Source organism: Bufo gargarizans, chromosome 7 (assembly GCF_014858855.1).
Source record: "Bufo gargarizans isolate SCDJY-AF-19 chromosome 7, ASM1485885v1, whole genome shotgun sequence".
NCBI classification, from domain to species: Eukaryota; Metazoa; Chordata; class Amphibia; order Anura; family Bufonidae; genus Bufo; species Bufo gargarizans.
In genome coordinates, this window is record NC_058086.1 from 52,957,850 (window position 1) to 52,977,414 (window position 19,565).

Here is a 19,565-nt window from a genome sequence, read left to right on the forward strand (position 1 = left end):
ACAACTGGACTGGGTACTGACTCCAGCACCATTCGCCGGCCACAGCACCTGCATCTCCTGCCTTGCACCTATACAACAGTCATGACACCAAGGTCATCTCAGCTCAGTGCCCAGCCCTGGAGAGCATCAGTGGGAGGATTGCCACTGTGAATAATTATTACAGCCACTATCACTCCCATCCTCTTCTGCGCCCCTCTGGGGCTTGCAGCACTTCCATGGAGATCTATGCACGTCATGCCAAAAATCCTGAAATAAGTAAACATGTAAGGCCCTGTTCACATTTGTGTTATCCGCTTTACATCAGAGGTTCCAGAATTTGTATCAGAAAAAGAACTGATCCCCAACGGAAACCGTATCGACCCCATTATAGGATAATGAGATCCGTGAGGATTTGTTAGGAACTGCTCACAGAGCGATCCTTCATGGCGGTCAGGAACGGAAGCCATGATGCCAGGGTGGACACCGCAGTACAAATCCAATGGAAATAGAAGCACACATAACCTATAATGCTGGGGAAGTGATTTTACTCAAGGTTATCGGCCATGGGGAAAAAAAAAAACGTAACGACAGAAGGGACAGACATTATTACACATCAAAGTGGTGACGGGCGCAGCGCAGATATAAATCTGCAATTTGTCACTTAGTAACCAGCATCTTAGGGATGCTTGGGGGGACACAACTATAATACATCATATGTAAAGCGCCACACAGAGGTGAAGGATTACAAGAAGGTTCACTAGCAAAACAAGCAGGAGAGGAGCATGTCATCTCTGCAATGATATATTCAATCACTCCCATCTTCCCAATAAAAGCTAAAGGGTTTGCCTACCATTATTAAAACATGGCTGCTTCCTTCCAAAAATAGCGCCACACTTGTCCGTGGGTTATGTCTGGTATTGCAGCTAAGCTCAATCAAATTGAATGTGCATTTGCTGCAATAACCACACACAACCTGCGGACAGCTATGGCGCTGTTTTTGCAGTGTGCTCCTCTGTACTTGGAAACATTGCCACTATTGGCATATCTAGCCTCCACTAGAGACAAAGAGACTGCGGCTGCATCCCCCTCCTCCCCCTGTCTACTGCAGACCGACTTTTAGTGCATGCAGGCAGCCAATGGAGGACTACAAGCTGCAGATAGGGAAAGAGAGGAAAATGTCCCTTTTCTTTAATGCAAGGCATTACAGGGTTTCATTACAATTTATTTAGGTATGAGTTAAAGGGGTTATCCAACCCCTAAAATGCCGGGGCATCTCATACAGGTTATACGTACCCCGCTCCTGGGCACCCACATCGCTTCTGATGCCCCCTAGGGTTATACCACCTATTAGTTGGCTTACTTTGCGCCACAATTCTGCACAAAATTCTGGTGCAATATTGACATCTTAACTAGAGATGAGCGAACCCGTGGAAGTTCTGGTTTGCCGGGTTCGGCCGAACTTGAGGTTAAAATTCAGGTTCGGGAACCCGAACTTCACTTTATTATTTTCCGTTATAAGGGCTCATGCACGCAACCATTGTAGTTTTGCGGTCTGTTTTTAACGGATCTTTTATTCCGTATCTGAGTTTTTAGTTTTTTTCCTGTTTTGTGGCTGCATCCGTTCCGTTATTTCACAAAACATATCCGTATGGTTTCCGTATGCGATCCGTTTTTTGCGGATCGCAAAGAGAAACAGGAAGTTTGTTATCATTACTGTAATGTACTATGATGTTTGCAAACAGTAAACACATGGGCAAAGTGGGCATGGATCCGCAAGATACGGATGAGATACGGTTGTGTTCCGTATGCATTCCGTATTTTTTGCAGACCCATTGACTTGAATGGAGCCACGGACCGTCATTTGCAGACAATAATAAGACATGCGCTACTTTTTTTCTTAACGGCCAAGCAGACATACGGAAACGGAATGCAAACGGAGTCACTTCTGTTGTTTTTTGCGGACCCATTGAAGTGACCGGAAAAAAAAAACGGAACAGACACGGAAGGAAAATAAGTTTGTGTGCATGAGCCCTAACAGTTCGGGTTTGCTCATCCCTAATTGTCAAGCATGACAAACAAAGACAAAGGGGTTATCCGAGTAATACTGATGACCTATCCTCGGGGCAGGTGCTCAGTATCTGATAGGCGGAGGGTCTGACACCAGGCGCCCGGCAGTTTGAAGAAGCCGCTGCATTTGTTTCCTCATCTCTATGTCCACCTCAATGCGGTGGACACACATGCTCAGTATCAACCTTCAACGGCCATCTGCCAATCAGAAGCTGTGACAGTTACAGGATACTCCCCCTGAAAAAGGACATGCTCCTGGAAAAAGGACACGCCCCCTGAGCTGTCAGCTTGAAATAAATCTGGCACAGCAATTGGAACAAGGAATGGGGAGATCTCCGGATCCATGTGAAGTACAGGGCTGGTTTTGGCTTGTCATGTTCTATATGACGTCTGATTTTCATTTTTTCACATTTATCATGGGATAACCGCTAAATAACATGTTGCAGGGAGCTGCTCTACAGAAGAAAAAAAAAAAAAGCATGAAGCGCAAATAATTTGGTCACTAACATTACGGCTTAATTAGGGCAGAAGCCATCATTTTAACCAGAAAATGAGCACCTTCTGCCCAAGTCAATTTATAAAAGTGCGCCATTCATTAATATCCGTGTGTTGCCGCCTCTGCTTTCAATCCGTCGCTACAATTATGGCTCTGGGTAATTGAATGTTCCCGGAAAAAAGGACGATAACATGAGCGAGATAAGAGCATGGTCTGTGCGGTCACACGTAAAGTGCTACGGAGCACAGATCTAGCATAAAGGAAGTCTTAACCCCTTCATTACCAGAAATGTGGCTTCCGCCTTTACCTGGTTTTGAAGCTTTGGTTCACTCCTTGTTGAGAGTCACGGCTCCCTTCGCAGCACATGGCTGAAACTAATGGCACAAATCACTTGGAAATGGTGGGGACGAGTCAGCGGAATGGCAGCTACAGTCAGATTAAGGCGGCTGCTGTTGTTGGAGGATGTGACAGGTCCTGTTTGAAGGGGTTGTCCCATGAATAATATTCTACAATTTTCAAACCTGGATCTGAATAGTTTTGTAATTGCATGTAATTAAAAATGTATTATAGCTACTGAGTTAATCAATAAAATGTATCTGTATAGCGCCACCTGCTGTTTGCTCTTTTTTCTAATTTCTTTGTCCTCTTCACTGAGATGGCCGCACATGCTCAGTTCTATCTTCAACTGCCACTAGCTGCAGCAGACAGGACATGCCCTCTGAGAAAGTAACCCCCCTCCCCCCCGAGCTGCCAGATTAATATAAATCTAGCGGATCAATTGGAGCAATGAATGGGGAGATCTCTGGATCCATGGGAGGTACAGGGCTGGCTTTGTTAGAAGGAGGTTGTTGTGTACTATTTGATGTCAGATTTTTTACAATAAAGGAGTTTTCCGAGATTTTAAATTTTTTTTTACTGATGACCTATCCTCAGGATAGGTCATCAGTATCTAATCCGTGGGGATCTGACACCCGGGATCCATGCCAATCAGGGGTTTGAGAAGGCCGCAGGGCTCCTGTGAGCACCGCCGCCTTCTCTCTGATTTTCCTAGGCAGAGTGACGACACGTTCATTGTTCGTGTGGCCTAGGAGCAGCTCAGCCCTAATCAAGTGAATGAGGCTGAGCTGCCATACCAAGCACATACGCTATACAATGTACAGCGATGTGCTTGGTGAGCTGTGAGAAGACGATGGCACTCAGAGGAGCGCCGTTGCCTTCTCAAAACAGCTGATCGTCAGGAGTCCCGGGTGTCGGACCCCCACCAATAAGATACTGATGATCTATCCAGAAAAAAAAAAAAAAGAACACCCTTTTAATCATGGGTTAACCCTTTTAAATGATAACGTTCTCTCTGTCACCACTAGGTGGAGCCCACGGCATTTCTTCAATTCTGTGGGGGCTGTATTCATCTTTATGCAGTGAACCCCTCTACCGGTGGATGTAAAACTGACAGAATGATATCATTTAACAGGATTTCTTGGAGCCGTGAGAGAATAAAAAACCTGTAGATTTATGAACCAATTTAGATTTAATAAAATGAAATCACAGATGCAGTTTCCTGACCTTAACCACTGTCATTAACCCCTTCACCATCCTAAAGCACCAGGATTATATCAAATTAAAGTAGCACTCCTGATTTTTTATTTTTTGGGGGATCTGTTAGAAAGGTACATGATGTAAACTGTAGTGAAGGTTATCCGCTTATCAGTGTCTGTATTTGTGAGTTATAACCTCCCTTCTGATCCTGAGCGGTGTCATGTGACCAGCACTCTAATATCCAACTGACACAGGACAGGAAGTCAATTACTTCTCTATTCACTCCTATGAGACTGACATTGAGGCTCCCATAGGAATTCATACAGGGACCTGGCTTCCAGTCTACACATGATGCTGTGTTTGGAAAGTCAGAGTGCTGGTCACATGACACAGCTGAGTATCAGAAGGGAGGAGATAGCTCACAAATACAGTCACTGGTCAGAAGATTACCTTCACTACAGTGTACATCATGTACCTTTCTAACATGTCAGAGAATAAAAAAAAATTGTGGGAGTGTTACTTTAAGTGTTAACCTTTAAACTGCCCTAGACCACCAGGGATATTATATATGTTATCCCATAACTATGCATAATGGATGCCATTCCCCAGAGCTTTACCATAATTTAGCAGGCAATGGAGGGGACCAACATAAAAACATATGCTGTGTCTGTCAGAAATGCCTCCAGCAAGGAACAGATGTCTTTCGTGTATTTTACAGGATGCAACAGTAAAACTAATGGAGGATGAACAAACGCAGACAGAGGATGAGAAGTGACTCATACGGTATATAGGCAAGATAAAATGGCCTTTGAGATCTCACAGGACGCATCTCTGATGTATAAACTCTATCAAAGACGTAAAGAGTCACAATGTCACTACCTCTGAGCGCCAGACCCAATGTCAGACATAATGCGCTTTGTCACCAATTACTAAGAGGGAAAACGCTGGGAATGGGGCGAGTCTTCATTTTTCTATCCTGACAATTTTTTTTGGGGGGGGGGGGGGGGGGGAATTTATTCCAATATATGGCTGCACAGGATGGAGCAGTAAGGCAATGCAATCAGCCAGGTGGTCCAACCGTCCTGTCCTGTTCTGGGGACACCTTTCAGTGCACTATAAAGGGAAGTCATACCATTGGGGGCTTACAGACAAGAGGGCCAATACTGCAGTGTCCCACTCTGTGATAGTCGTGGGGCCCTGTATAATTTTGCCTATTAGTAGTATGCATATCCATGTATTTCTGTGTGAACTGTAATTCCTTATAACAGGCTGTTCTACTTGAGTATGTCATTACAACCATTCACCCCTAGGTGGTGCTGGCACCACATCTATATCCTAGGGCAGTGGTCGGCAAACCACGGCTCACGAGCCACAAGCGGCTCTTTAGCCCCTTGAATGCGGCTCTTACAGGGGCCCCCCAGCACCGGCCCGCAATACTAGCGCTGCTAAGTTTTCTAACTCCGCTACGCTAAGTGCAGCTGCGCATGGAGTCCTGGGCGGTGCGCGGTCCGGACTAATATGGTAAGGAGGGGCCCCCCCCCCCACCGGCGGCCACTCTGAGCCCCGCTCTGCCTGCCTCTTTAAGAGACTCGAGCGGTGGCTGTGAGTGAGCGGCAGGCACGTCTTCACATCTGTCTGATTGGATTGGGGGGGGGGGGGGGGCAGTCATGAGAGAGATGTGACAGAACCAGGGCTGCCCCATGGCACATTTCTCCAGCAGTGCCAGCACATGCACAGACATCTCTCTCATGACTCCCCCCCCCCATGCACATTTCTCCAGTCCAAACAGAACCAGGGCGGCCGCGGCCCCATGGCACATTTCTCCAGCAGTGCCAGCACATGCACAGACATCTCTCTCATGACTCCCCCCCCAATGCACATTTCTCCAGTCCAAACAGAACCAGGGCGGCCGCGGCCCCATGGCACATTTCTCCAGCAGTGCCAGCACATGCACAGACATCTCTCTCATGACTCCCCCCCCAATGCACATTTCTCCAGTCCAAACAGAACCAGGGCGGCCGCAGCCCCATGGCACATTTCTTCAGCAGTGCCAGCACATGCACAGACATCGCAGATTCAAGAGAGAGCTGTCTGTGCATGGGCTGGCACTGGCACTGCTGGAGAAATGTGCCATGGGGCCACGGCCGCCCTGGTTCTGTTTGGACTGGAAAAATGTGCATTGATGGGGGGCCCTTATTTTTTTTCGTCCCAGGGCCCCATTTCACCTAGCAAAGCAGGAGATGGCGTGTACATCTCATATCACCCATATTTCCTCCACCTATTAGGAACCTCCTCCTTCCAAACGTCGGAACGTGCTGCGTCACATCGGGAAGTGACGAGGGTAGTGGAAAATTTGTCTCTTAAAAGAAATTTCAATTGCGGTTTTGTTGATATTTAGCTCAGTTGACTAAAAAGTTTGCCCACCACTGTCCTAGGGTGTGCTAAGGCAGGGGAGAAGGAAGGACGTTAGTGAAGGACTGAGGAGCAGAACCAAATAAGTCCAATATGTAGCTGCTATCTTAGCCCTGGCCAAGCGTTTTTACAGCTACCTAGCACAGAGCAGAGTAAGGCTACTTTCACACTCACGTTTGGTGCGGATCCATCTTGTATCTACACAGACGGTTCCGCACCAAACGCTTGTATCTGTTCATAAAGGATCCGTTTGCATTATTCATTAAAAAAAAAGTCTAAGTCAAAACGGATCAAAGTCAATGAAAAACGGATCCGTCCCCATTGACTTAGATTGTAAGTCAGGACAGATCCGTTTGGCTCCCCATAGTCCGACGGTCACCAAAACGCTACAAGCTGCGTTTTAGTGACCGTCTAAATAACGCGCAACGGAGACCAAATGCATTCTGAACGGATCCTTATACATTCAGAATGCATGGGGGCTTAACTGATCCGTTTTGGGCCGCTTGTGAGAGCCCTGAATCGGATCTCACAAGCGGACCCAGAAACGCCAGTGTGAAAGTAGCCTAAATTCATGGATATAGAGAAAGTCTAGTGGAGATAGAAGCAGCATTAGCTTATGGACTCCACAGCACCAGTGACCGGGAGAAGCCTAAAAGCACCTGGACACGACCGGACAACTATACGCGCGGTTGTCCATTACCACAAGCCTCTATGGACATTGTGGACCAGAGTTTATGAAAGCAATCAGTGCAAATAATGGAGCTGAGGTTTTTGCCTGCCGTTAGGGAGACCGCCCTGGGGATTGCTAATTACAAGTAAGAAGTTATTATATCTGTAACATCCTGAAGTATGTCACTAAACTTCTGTCACCCTGATTCATAATGTTAGGTGTATATGTGTATTTCCATCTTGTGTTATCCAACTGTGCATTACCAATATATGTATTTCTAGGCCTGAATTATGTATTAGCTGTCATTTAAATGTACACCAGCAGGTGGCAGCAGTATGTAGCAGGTCATAGTTAGTATCTCTAGCCTGGAATAGTCCATTCCAGGTTAGCTCCCCCCTTTCTGAGGAGGAGTGGAATGTTCCCACATCCTACCTCAGAGGGAGGAAAGAAAGTTCTAGTCAGTGTACCAGCCACCCCAGCTAGGGGAAGGCTGTGTTAGTAGGAGCTTCCAGAAACAGGGATCCCAAGACAGGATCGAGCCTCGGCTGAGGTAAAGATCACCCTTCCCAGCCTGAGTCTTCTACCTCAGCTGGTTGACAAGGAAGCAGCCATCCACAGAACTATAGATCTCCAGGAAGAAGACATCATACCCTGCGAGCAGTCCTGTGAGTACATATCCAAAGACCAGGAGAAGCCAAATTCCTCCTCAGCCAGTCAGGCCCATTATAAGCAGACCACAGACAGAGCAGAAGATAGATACCTGCCAGATCCACTAGGCATATGACAAGAAGCAGAATAGATAAATTCCTGCCACATATTGCCAATACCTGCTGGGACCCCAAGACTAAAGCTGTACCTTGTATGGATTTAAAGCTGCCATTCAGTAAAGACAAGTTGGATCCTATTACCTGTTTGAATCTCAATTATTCCTCAATTACTCCTACTGACAACACTCATTTTATTGCAAGTGAGCGAGGATCCAGGAGTCCAGCCGTGCCCAGGTAGGAGACACCGTTGACACAATACCTACTACACAGAGACATTACCCCCCTCTGGCATTCCTCACCTGGTACGTGAGCTATAACACCTTAAAGGGCCCTGAGACTATAACCTGCGCAAGCTGCAATTGGCGTCACAAACTAAAAACTATTAATTTTGCGCCAGTGTGCATTAGTCCCAATCCGGCTTACTGCATATCCAGGACCTGGCTGCTAGAAGGTGGACATCGTGTAGGCAGACATAAGAAGGAATCTCTCCTACCTGCTGAAGGAAAATCTCATTGAACCCATTGCCAAGCCTGTTACAAGGATACAGCTGAGACAATATTTGGATTATTACTTTTACTATATAAATGAGCTGGACTGACTACCCTGAGACAATTGATCAAGTAAAAGTTCAGTTGTTCACAACCATTGACTCCTCATGCTTTCTACCATTTTCCTTTGCACCTGACGGTGCTGACATCACAAACACCAGGGACCCTGCCTCCCCGGCACCTTAAACCATTCCACCAAGGGCACCTCAACCACCATCTGGCGGGAGTTCCTGGACAACAAAATATACCCCGAAGGAACCGGTGCTGTCCTTCCCTTCACTGCACACTGGCCCAGGGAGCTGTACAGAACAGTGAGTAAACAACTACTACCCCCACCGGCCCACCATAACACTCACATATTGCCCCTGCGGCCCGGTCGCTGTAATACCACTGTAAAAAAAAAAAAAGAGCACCAATGTTCCTTTACTGATTAGATTCTGATCTATATAAAGGAGAGTCAAAGTCATGGACAAGGACCATTGATAGGTACTCTGCCCCCTCTCCTGACACGTCTGTTTTAGTAACTATTTGTATCCCCCATGTAGTAACAATTCTGGAGCCTCTATTCTTATGGCTCTATGTTGTGCCATCCCTTTATTATTCCTGCTAGAAGTTATGAATGAATTGCCAGCAGTCTGCAGTAAGGGTACAGGGGGGTGTCCCTGCACAGTCTGACACTGGCAGCACTGAATGGATATAACATGTCCTATTCTTGTCCGCGCTTTGCGGACAAGAATAGGCATATTGACGGCCGCCCGTTCCGTTCCGCAAATTGCGGATGGCACACGGGCGGCTTCTGTTTTTTGCGGACCGCAAAAAACGGCACGGTCGTGTGCATGTAGCCTAAGGGTAGACAACTATGTTACAGTCCTGGATAACCCCTTTAAGGGGGTTGTGTAAGAATTGGGGGGCTGGACCTGTAAGGGGGTGCTTACTTACCTTCTTCCCAGCGATCCTCAATCCTCCTCCGCACCTGGCCCGCTCCACTGCGCTCCCTTGCTAAAAACATCCAGTTTGATGCTGCCTGCAGCCAATCACTAGCAATGGCGCTGTACGGCTCCTCTTACATCATTACAAATGGTCACATGACCCAAGGGAATCAGGTCACCGCCATTGCAGGCGGCGGATATTTTTAACAGGGGACCATCGCAGGCTGGGAGAAGAAGCAGTGGGGAGCCAGCACCAGGAACCAGGTAAGTAAGCTTCTCTTTACAGGTCCAGTCAAGGGGGAGGGACCCCCTTAAGTTTCATTTTATTGCGATCTATTTCTTTTACACTGATGAAGTCATACTTCTCTGAGTCAGAAACTAGTCTATATATGGTACCTACGTACACGCCGGGTCTCGGCTCAAACATGTCACTGAGCAGAGATAAAACAGATCCTCCAGGATGTGTAGAGAAGGCCACACTTAATCCTTCAAACATCTCATATTAAAGAGGTAATCCCATCTAAGACATTTATGGCATAGATTTTATTCCTGTTACATGTAGATGTGGCTACATTGTCCCTTTACAACCAAGAATGGAACATTTGCATATGTGACAAAGATCTCAACGGTCCACAGGCCAGTGCAGACCACCATAAAGAGCTCTCAGAGGCCACCTGCATGGTTATTACAGATTTCTCCTGCTCTCGTTCAATGATCCTAATGAGCACAGTTTATTATGAAATTGCTAGCTAAGCAATGTTCTATTATAGTCTTTAAAGGGGTTATCCCAGGAATCTGATAAGTGATAAATGTTGGATGGTGGTGGTGGTGGTGGTGGTGGGGGGGGGGGGGGGGTAGGATGTCTGATAGTTGGGATTCCCACTGATCCAGAGAAATGAGGATCCCGGGTCTCTACTCTGAATGGAGCAGTAATGTGCATGTTGCTCCTCCGTTCCATGCACTTTTGTGGCACTGATGTAGATGGCACCACGCCAATCCCATAGAAGTGAATGGAACTGTGGATCAAAATGTGCACTACTGCTTCATTCAGAGAGGGGAGGCAAAGACCCTCTGTTTTGGGGATTAACAGACCCCCCAGCAATCCAACATTTATCACATATCCTTTGGATAGGTGATTATTCTGTCACTGATGTACGGGAGAGAAGTCTCTGATGAGTGTGAGTGGCAATAAAAGATAGTGAACTCGCTATAATCATTCCTCTAGTGACACCAGTTGCATGTAGAATTAAAGTGAGGGAGATGCATTGGATATGCCTATAGGTAATTTATTGAATGTACTTTGAGAAACGATGACAGAGGTCAAAGAAAAATCCTCCCTCTAGCTCTGTAATGCATGTCTGACAAATACGTTGCGTCTAAACTTCATGCGTCGTAAGGACCTTCTGATTTCACAGGGTCATGTGATATGCTAAAGTCACGTAGATTTGATGCAGCCGCGGAATGTACCTAAGGGCGGATGCCGTGCGTGACATCCGCTACGTGAATGACAACCAAGACCCAATGCAGACTGCAGAGGCACGGAGCATTATGAATCATGTTAATGCTCCGTGCTTCTGCTGTCTGCATTGGGTCTTGGCTGTCATTCACGGAGCGGATGTCACGTACGGCATCCGCTCGTGTGAAACAGCCCTAAAGGGTAATATCTACATCCTGTGTGCTGTGTTAATAAAGATTAGTAATACAATATAAAATTTATAATAACTAGTCCTAATCCTGGTGTTTAGGTTAAGGTGCATGGTCACTTTGAAATTAAGGCTTTGAATGTGACGTTAACCTGTGATATCACAGGGTCCTTACAGCCCAGGGAGTTTAGACACTACCCTGACAAATAGCAAAAGACTGCAGAATACAGGAGGAGGAGGAGTTACTTGATGAATGACATAATGAAATACAACCATAGATAACTTCATAAAACCAACTATTACTATGGCCACCAGATGGCAGCAAAGTACACTAAGTACAGTGGATAACATATAACCCAGAATACAAGAATGGATTCTAAATGAAAGCCATAGCTGGGACAGCACTGTTATAAATAGTTTTCATGGGATAACCCCTTTAATAAATATGTCTCTGAGCTTCACTTTAAAGTCCATGGCATTGAGGAAAAGAGCAGAAAATTCCTCCACTCACCCAGATCTGCAGCTTCACCCTTTTATCATTTCGATAGACCGTCTTCACCTTGAAGTCTATTCCCACAGTGCTGACAAAAGCAGACGTGAAAGTGTCATCCGCATACCGGAACAGAAAGGACGTTTTCCCCACGCTGCTATTCCCAATGATCAGCAGCTTGAACATATAGTCAAAATTCTGGTCCGAAGCATCTCGATGTCCGTACCTTGGATCGTTGGCAGAGGCCATCTGCAAAAGGTGGACAAAAGATTAAGGAGACCGTTAGACCTGGTAGGTTATCACAAGTGGTAACTTAAAAAAATGAGTGGGGCATGCCAAGACATTCCTGAAACAGGGTGCAGCTCCACACATGAGTGAGAAGAATGTGGGAGACTCTTTACCGGTGGTCTTTAACCTGTGACTGTCCGGATATTGTGAATCCGCAGATCCTGACATACGATAAAAGCTGCAGCCTGTCCGGGAATGCTGTAGTTGCCCAACTGTTGGGAGTGCCATAGGTGGCAAGCCAATACTGAGCAGGGACCATTCCAAAGGTTCTCCTACTGTCCTCTAATAGGATCTGCTCTGGTTATAGCCATATAGATGTTTCACATAGCATGTGACTACAGCCATGAGAATATGACCTCCGGCGGATAAATAAACTGCTAAAGTTGCAATTCATCAAAAAATAAATAAATTAATCTATTTTAACAAGCTTCTTGAATTCATGATTATTCATCTAATGATATTCATCTAATGATATTCATGAGCCCCATGGAGCTTCTGCCCTAATCAGCATCTAATTTACAGGACTTGATAAGGAAGACATTGGTTAACCCTTTCCATGCTCTCCTACCTCCACGTACAGTAGAAGCCAAACCTAACTCTCTTGCCGCTACAATCTCTTAAAGGGAATGTGTCATCAGAAACGGACCTATAAGTTTTTATGTTGAACAGTTTTTTAGAACTTTTAGTGATTTTGAAACCTTTTTTTTTAGTTTCATAACATGAGAACGCTGACTGCTGAAACATCTAAACTCCCAGGATTCCACCATCTGATATTTCGGGGGACAGGCCCCTCTTCATAAGACGTCCTGAAACGTCACGTGCTGGAATCCCTGGGAGGTGCGACGCGTCAGTTTTCTCATGTGTGAAGAAACTGTAGTGACAATTTGGTGGACTACAAGACAAGGAGTAGCCCATTATGTAAGTCTTCAGAGGTAGGTGCATATTTGAAAATATTGGACAACTTTGTTCATGTGGATGCTGCTGTGGATCCATATGGACCAGAGGTTTGAGGGGTTTTTTTTTTGTGTGTCCATTTACTTGAATGGACCAAAAATAACTTTTCATAATTGCTTACTGATATACAGCAAACCTCTAAACATAGGATTTCTTTTTGCCAAAAAATAAAATAAAATAGAAAACCACTACAAAAAAAGGGTCATTTTTCCTTAAAGGGGTTGTCTGGGTTCAGAGCTGAGCCCGGACATATCCCCATCTTCACCCCTTTCACTTAATTACATGCCCCGATGCTCTCCCTTGCCCTGCGCTTTTTTGATTACTTTAGCACACTGCTAGGCAGAAGTTTCCACCTAGCAATGTTCCTGGTGATGTCACCAGCACTGATAGGCGAGCTTTAGCGTTGCCCTAGCCGTTTTGCAGGCTAGTGCAGCGCTAAAGCCCATCCATTAGTGCCGGTGACGTCACCAGGCTCACTGCTGTGTGGAAGCCTCCGCCTTGCGGTCCCTATGGAGAGCTCGGTACGTCACCGGATCTCCAAAAAAATGCCTTTACCCAGCGATTCAGTGCAGGGCAAAGTAGAGCATCGGAGCAATTCCTGCTCCGATGCTCATATCAGGTTCAGCTCTGAACCCGGACAACCCCTTTAAAAAAATATTTTTTTATTTGCATGTGACATGCATTTTTTATTTATTTTTTTGCTTTTTGTTTCTTAGCAGATACATTTTTCAGTTTTCTTTTTACATATGTATCCTGTGTTTCAAAATTCCCATAGACTTTCAGCTAATATTTGAAGTTGGCGTTTTTCCTGCAAAAAAAGAAAAACACACCAAAAATGTACATAAAAATCCTTAAAAAATGTAAAGAAATGCCATAAAACTGTGGCCCATATTGACTTTTCTAGACCTGCACCAGATTTATCACAGGGGCTCAGGCTGAATGATAAATGTGCTGCAAGGGACAGACACCTCTCTTATTCTGTACCAATTGGTTGGCTTACTTTGAGATACCAAAAATGTTGGTGCAAAATGGTGCATTTTAGGCCCCTTTCACACGGATTGAACGCAATGCACCCGCACTGAATCCGGATCCATTCACTTCAATGCGGCTGTGTACAGGAGCGGTGATTTTTTAACGCATCACTTGTGCGTTGCGTGAAAATCGCAGCATGCTCTATATTGTTTGTTTTTCACGAAACGCAGGCCCTATAGAAGTGAATGGGGCTGCGTGAAAATCGCAAGCATCTGCAAGCAAGTGCGGATCCGGTGCGATTTTCACGCATGGTTGCTAGGAGACAACCGGGATGGTGATGGACCATGTGATGGACCATGTGATGAGCGCAGTGATGTCACCGAAGGTCCTTTTCCTCCCAGGTCCTCATAGAAGAAGAAAGAAAAGAAGCTGGGCTGCGTGAACAAGTGGATGAGGTGAGTTTAATTTTTTTATTTATTTTTTAACCACTCCGCCACTATTTTACTATGCATTCTGTATTAAGAATGCTATTACTTTCCCTTATGACCATGTTATAAGGGAAAATAATAAAATCTACACAACACCTAACCCAAACCCGAACTTCTGGGTACCAAACATGCCAATTTTTCTCACGCGCGTGCAAAACGCATTAAACACTTTGCACTCGCGTGGAAAAATTTAGCTTTTTCCCGCAACGCACCCGCATCTTTTTCCGCAACGCCCGTGTGAACCCAGCCTTAGACACTTCCTTTTTTTAAATTATACTCTACCCACTTCCACTAAACCATGCCCTTTTTTCGAGCATGATAATAAAAAGTGTGGAAACCCCAAACTGCACCAGTTTGTGCCACTTTTTTTATAACAGATTTTTAAATAGTAGTAAATCTGGGCCCATGTATAAATCCAGCTTTATGCATTCTGAGTCCCTACAGCAGGGGTCAGCAACCTCCGGCACTCCAGGTGTTGTAAAAACTACATCTCCCATCATGCACACTTGCTTGGCTGTTCTCTAAACTCCCACACAAGTAAAAGTAGCATGCTGGGAGTTGTAGTTTCCCAACAGCTGGAGTGCCGAAGGTTGCTGATCCCTGCCCTACAGGGTGGTTCCTCATTCGAGATTTTCATTTATTCATTTATTACCCATAGTGGAGAACGGTTACAAAAGGAGTCTTATTCTCATTCCTCCTGTAATTCTTCATTTCTCCTGTGGAGGCGCTGCAGGAGAATTGAACACTTGGTTCCCAACCAATCAGGTGATTGTCAGTGGAACCTTCTACCCAAAGGAGATTTAAATAGCTGAGAACCCCTTTAATTACAAAAAAATTAAAGACTTCAAAATGATATTATCATCCAGTGACTGAGAACAACGTGTACCGAGGCTTTAATATTCATTCTGTAATCAGCGGCCCACATAATGTCAGCCCAAACGATGCGGCTCACAACTGAATATTTCAGCTGGATACAAGCTCATTGCCTCTATTTATGTGTTTTCGCTCCTTTCACGTCACCACTTAAAGGTCACTCATCCAAGCTGAAATGAGTCCATCCATTCCAGTTGTCACGCCGGCTGCCGCCGCCTTTGGTTTCGTCGTCAGACCCATAACGAACGTTAGCGCTGGCAGCAGAGTCCTCACCAAACACATTTAGTGAACTTCTAACAAAGAAGCAGCTGCTTAAAACTCGTATTTGCACAAATCTTGGGACAGGCATCTTGAGAAATAAGAGGAGCCTGTGAATTGCTAAATAGGAGACTTGTTCTGATGCCGTTTCACAATATCCTTTTGTTTGGGCTGGAAATTTACACTATAAAACCAGTTGACTGCACCATACATAGCAGTGGTAGCGGGCGTTATGGGGGAGGTTTATCATGCCCCCCCCTGCGTCAGAATAGTGGCTCCAAAAAGTTGCACATTTTTGCGCAAGCCATATTTTGCACAAAATTTTTTAACTTTTCCCCCTCTTATGCCGTGCGTGGGAGGGGGCGTGCAGGACATAGTTAAAGATGTTTTCCAAGATTTCAATATTGATGGCCTATGCTCAGGATAATTCATCAGTACCTAATCGGTGGGGGTCCCACTCCCGTCGATTAGCTGTTTGAAGAGGGAAGCCTGCTCCGGTGAGCAATGCGGCCTCCACACAACATACAAAGTACCAGCGTCGGATGTCCCATCTGAGCACCAGAGGATCCTCTGGTGGGCCCAGGCCCTGATACCATAGTGGGTCCCAAAGGTCCTGGAGAAAAAAACAAATTTGAAGCTTCCTTTGTAGCCCGTCACTTGCCTCTAGGGTCTACAGTATATCTTTGAATCAAAACCTATTAGACTTTATTAATAATATGGGGGTCGGGCCTAAGAATAACTTTCTCTGGTGGGCTCAAGGAACTCCAGTCTGACACTGTACTGCGCCCATATATTGTATAGTTGCAGTCCATTCACTTGACTGGGACTGAGCTGCACAGTCTATGTGACTCACTGTAGCACTGCGGTCTCTTCAAAGAGCTGATTGGTCGGAGTGCGTAATCTCAGACCTCCACCAATTAGATACCGATGACCCATCCTGAGGTTAGGCCACCAATACTGAACTCCTGGAAAACTTCTTTAAAAATGACTTAAAGACTATGTACACCTTTGGTGGCAATTTTTATTATTGTATTGTACTCATTTTGAGCTAAAAATCATTTTTTCAATTGGTCTTTATTAAAAATGATGTGCCGTTTTCCCTGCACAGCTTTGAGTTAATCTACTACCAGGATCTGAATTTTCTCTCTGCTCCATCAAGCAGCTCAGCTGATGGCTCCTTATCTCTGATCTCTCACCTTATAAACACTCATTATAGCTCAATTCTTTTTCTACTGATTAGAATGTGGCTTAAATAGACCTCTTAGTAGTTTTAGAGATAAGGTTTATTAGATGACCGGCACAAAATGTAAGTAAAAAGTACCAGTCACACAGCTAGAAAAACAGTGAACCTTTTGTGACAGAACGGCTCAATATTTTTTAATAAAGACCAATTGAAAAAATGATTTTTAGCCCAAAATGAGTAAAATCCAATCATAAAAAAAATGTCCCTGAAGGTAGCCTTTAAGTTTACGACAACTCCTTCCTGACATAGATTTCAGAATCTCAGCATGGACCTGCCAAGATGCCCACAATTATTAAGGAGCACGCGCTTCTTAATAATTTTGTTGCATCTCACACCATCGGTAACTGGGTTCCTGCATGTAGCTAGCTAGCAGTGGAGGTGAGTAGCACTATCCAGAAAGGTGTACCACCTCAGGTCCTAGATCGGACAAAGACACAACTGAGCACTGCAAAGGAGTAGAAGCCGGAGCGCCGGGGTAAGAAGAAGCACCTTGTCCATGCAGCCTGATAGCAGCCAAGGCCGGTACAGAAGACAGGTCAGTGACTAAAGTCAGACAACCTGCTGCAAAGTACACCCCACAGAGACGACTTTCTGTGAGCAGGACTGTGGTAATAGTGTCACAAAGAGAGGGTTACCGTGACTCAGAGGATAGCTGTACCCCAACCTGGAAGTGCCAACTGAAGCCTGGCCATATGCTCTGTTCACATTAGCTTCATGACTTGCATTCAGCAGAATCTTGACCACTTTGAGAGATCTGCTTTTGATATGGATCTTAGGGCTCATGCACACGAACGTTTTTTGCGTTCCGTATACGGGCTGTATACGGAACCATTAATTTGAATGGGTCCGCAAAAGATGCGGACAGCACTCTGTGTGCTGTCCGCATCCGTTGCTCCGTTCAGTGGCCCCGCAAAAATTCCCCGCAAAAATAGGCATGTCCTATTCTTGTCCGTTTTGCGGACAAAAATAGGCATTTCTATAATGGGCTTCCTGTTCCGTTCCGCACACGGACGGCATCGGTTTTCTGCGGATCCGCAATTTGCGGACCGCAAAAAACGGCACGGTCGTGTGCATGAGCCCTTAGGCTAGTTTCACACCTTTGGTCTGAAACTCAGGCATGGCAGCGGTTTGTGTCCGGCCAGTTCTCCGCTTGTCTGCCGGAAAGCGTACGGATCTCTGCCAGACCCCATCATATTTAATGAGGTCGGCGGAGATCCCGTCCGCATCCAGCCGTTCCGGATCTGGTGAATTCAGACCGGCTGTTCTCAGGCTGGTGTGAAAGTAGCCTTAACAAATCCTGATGGATCCCATAGACATACTGCATAGTTGCTAACTGTCCCAAATTTGCAAGGACTTTCCCTGATTTTCAGAGACAGTCCCGGTAAAGTAAGGCTGCCCTGGGCCGAAAATGGGTGTGGCTAATGATATTATCGCCTGTAAGTGGGCGTTCCCAGGCACCGTTGTGGCATTCCCATGAGCTGGGATTTGGATGCTCCGATTTTACCAACCTAAACTTTGATAAGTAGGATATTGGGTCTGCCAACAAACCCAATGGCATGGAGACCTGTGCTAATATGAACAGAGCCTTAAAAACGTACAGTACATCGGTGTGCATCAGTCTTCACAAATTCTGTTATGATCAGCCTTTGTTTTTAAGAGAAGCAGTCACTGGTTTTAGGCCTCATGCACACGACTGTGCTGTTTTTTGTGGTCCGCAAACTGCGGATTCGCAAAAAACGGAAGGCGCCCGCGCAATATAAATGCCTATTCTTGTCCGCAAATCGCGGACAAGAATAGGACATGTTATATTATTTTTTTGCGGTGCCGCGGAACGGAGCCACGGATGCGGACAGCACACAGAGTGCTGTCTGCATCTTTTGCGGCTCCATTGAAATGAATAGGTCCAAAACGGCGGCTCGGATGCAGACCCAAACAACGGCCGTGTGCATGAGGCCCTATGCTGATCTGAGGGCAGCAGAAACTGATGACCCTGAGTAAAATGCTGGGTCACTTACTTAAAGGCATACCTCCCAAGTGTCCCTCTTTTGGACCCAAGTCCCTCTGTCCATCTTTTTGATCTGAGGTATAGCTTTCCATTATTACATTTACAATATTTCCCTGGTTCCTATCTATATAGGAAGTTCTATATAGTTAAAGCCAACCTTGCATATTATTTCCATTTTTTAAGTAATTTTGATTTTAGAAATCTTTAAATTCAGATAATGCGCTATTGTGTAAAAAAAAAAAAAGCTATTGAAGTATATACTTACCGTATAATAAACCATAAGCGTCCCTTTTTGACCGTCCAAAAAGTTGGGAGGTATGCTTAAAGGGAATCTGTCAGCTCTGAAACACCGCCCCAACTAGAATACGCGGTGTACAGTGGAAGTGCCGCAGAGTCCGGTTATGTGGTTTTTATCTTCATACTCGTTTGCATTCCAACAAACCAGCAGTAAAATGCATTGAGAGGATTCCTCCTAGATTCCTCTCCATTGGGCCTCATGCACACGAACGTATTTTCTTTCCGTGTCCGTTCCGGGTTTTTTTGCGGACCGTATGCGGAACCATTCACTTCAATGGGTCCGCAAAAAAAAAACTGAAGTTACTCCATCCGTTTCTGTATGTCCGTATTTCCGTTACGCCAAAAAATAGAACATGTCCTATTATTGTCTGCATTACGGACAAGGATTGTACTGGTTCTATGAAGGGCCAGCTGTTCCGTTCCGCAAAATACGGAATGCGTTTTTTGCGGACCGCAAAATACATACGGTCGTGTGCAAAATGCCTTAGGGCTCATGCACACGACCATTGTTGTTTTGCGGTCTATTTATCACGGATCCGTTGTTCTGTATCTGAGGGTTTTTTGCCCTCTGATTTAAGTCCTCTTCCATTACGTTATTGCACAAAACATATTCCGTATTGTTTTCGTAATTGATCAGTTTTTTGCGGATT

General features: G+C 45.4%; 1 protein-coding gene across 1 annotated transcript in view; it reads right to left on the reverse strand.

The window, feature by feature from the left end:
* RAB3B (RAB3B, member RAS oncogene family) overlaps positions 1 to 19,565 on the reverse strand; it is a 66,387-nt gene that overhangs the window by 39,084 nt on the left and 7,738 nt on the right. Inside the window, exon 2 of the mRNA XM_044300846.1 lies at positions 11,559 to 11,786. Coding sequence (XP_044156781.1) covers positions 11,559 to 11,786 — 228 coding nt within the window. The remainder of the gene's footprint in view (positions 1 to 11,558; positions 11,787 to 19,565) is intronic.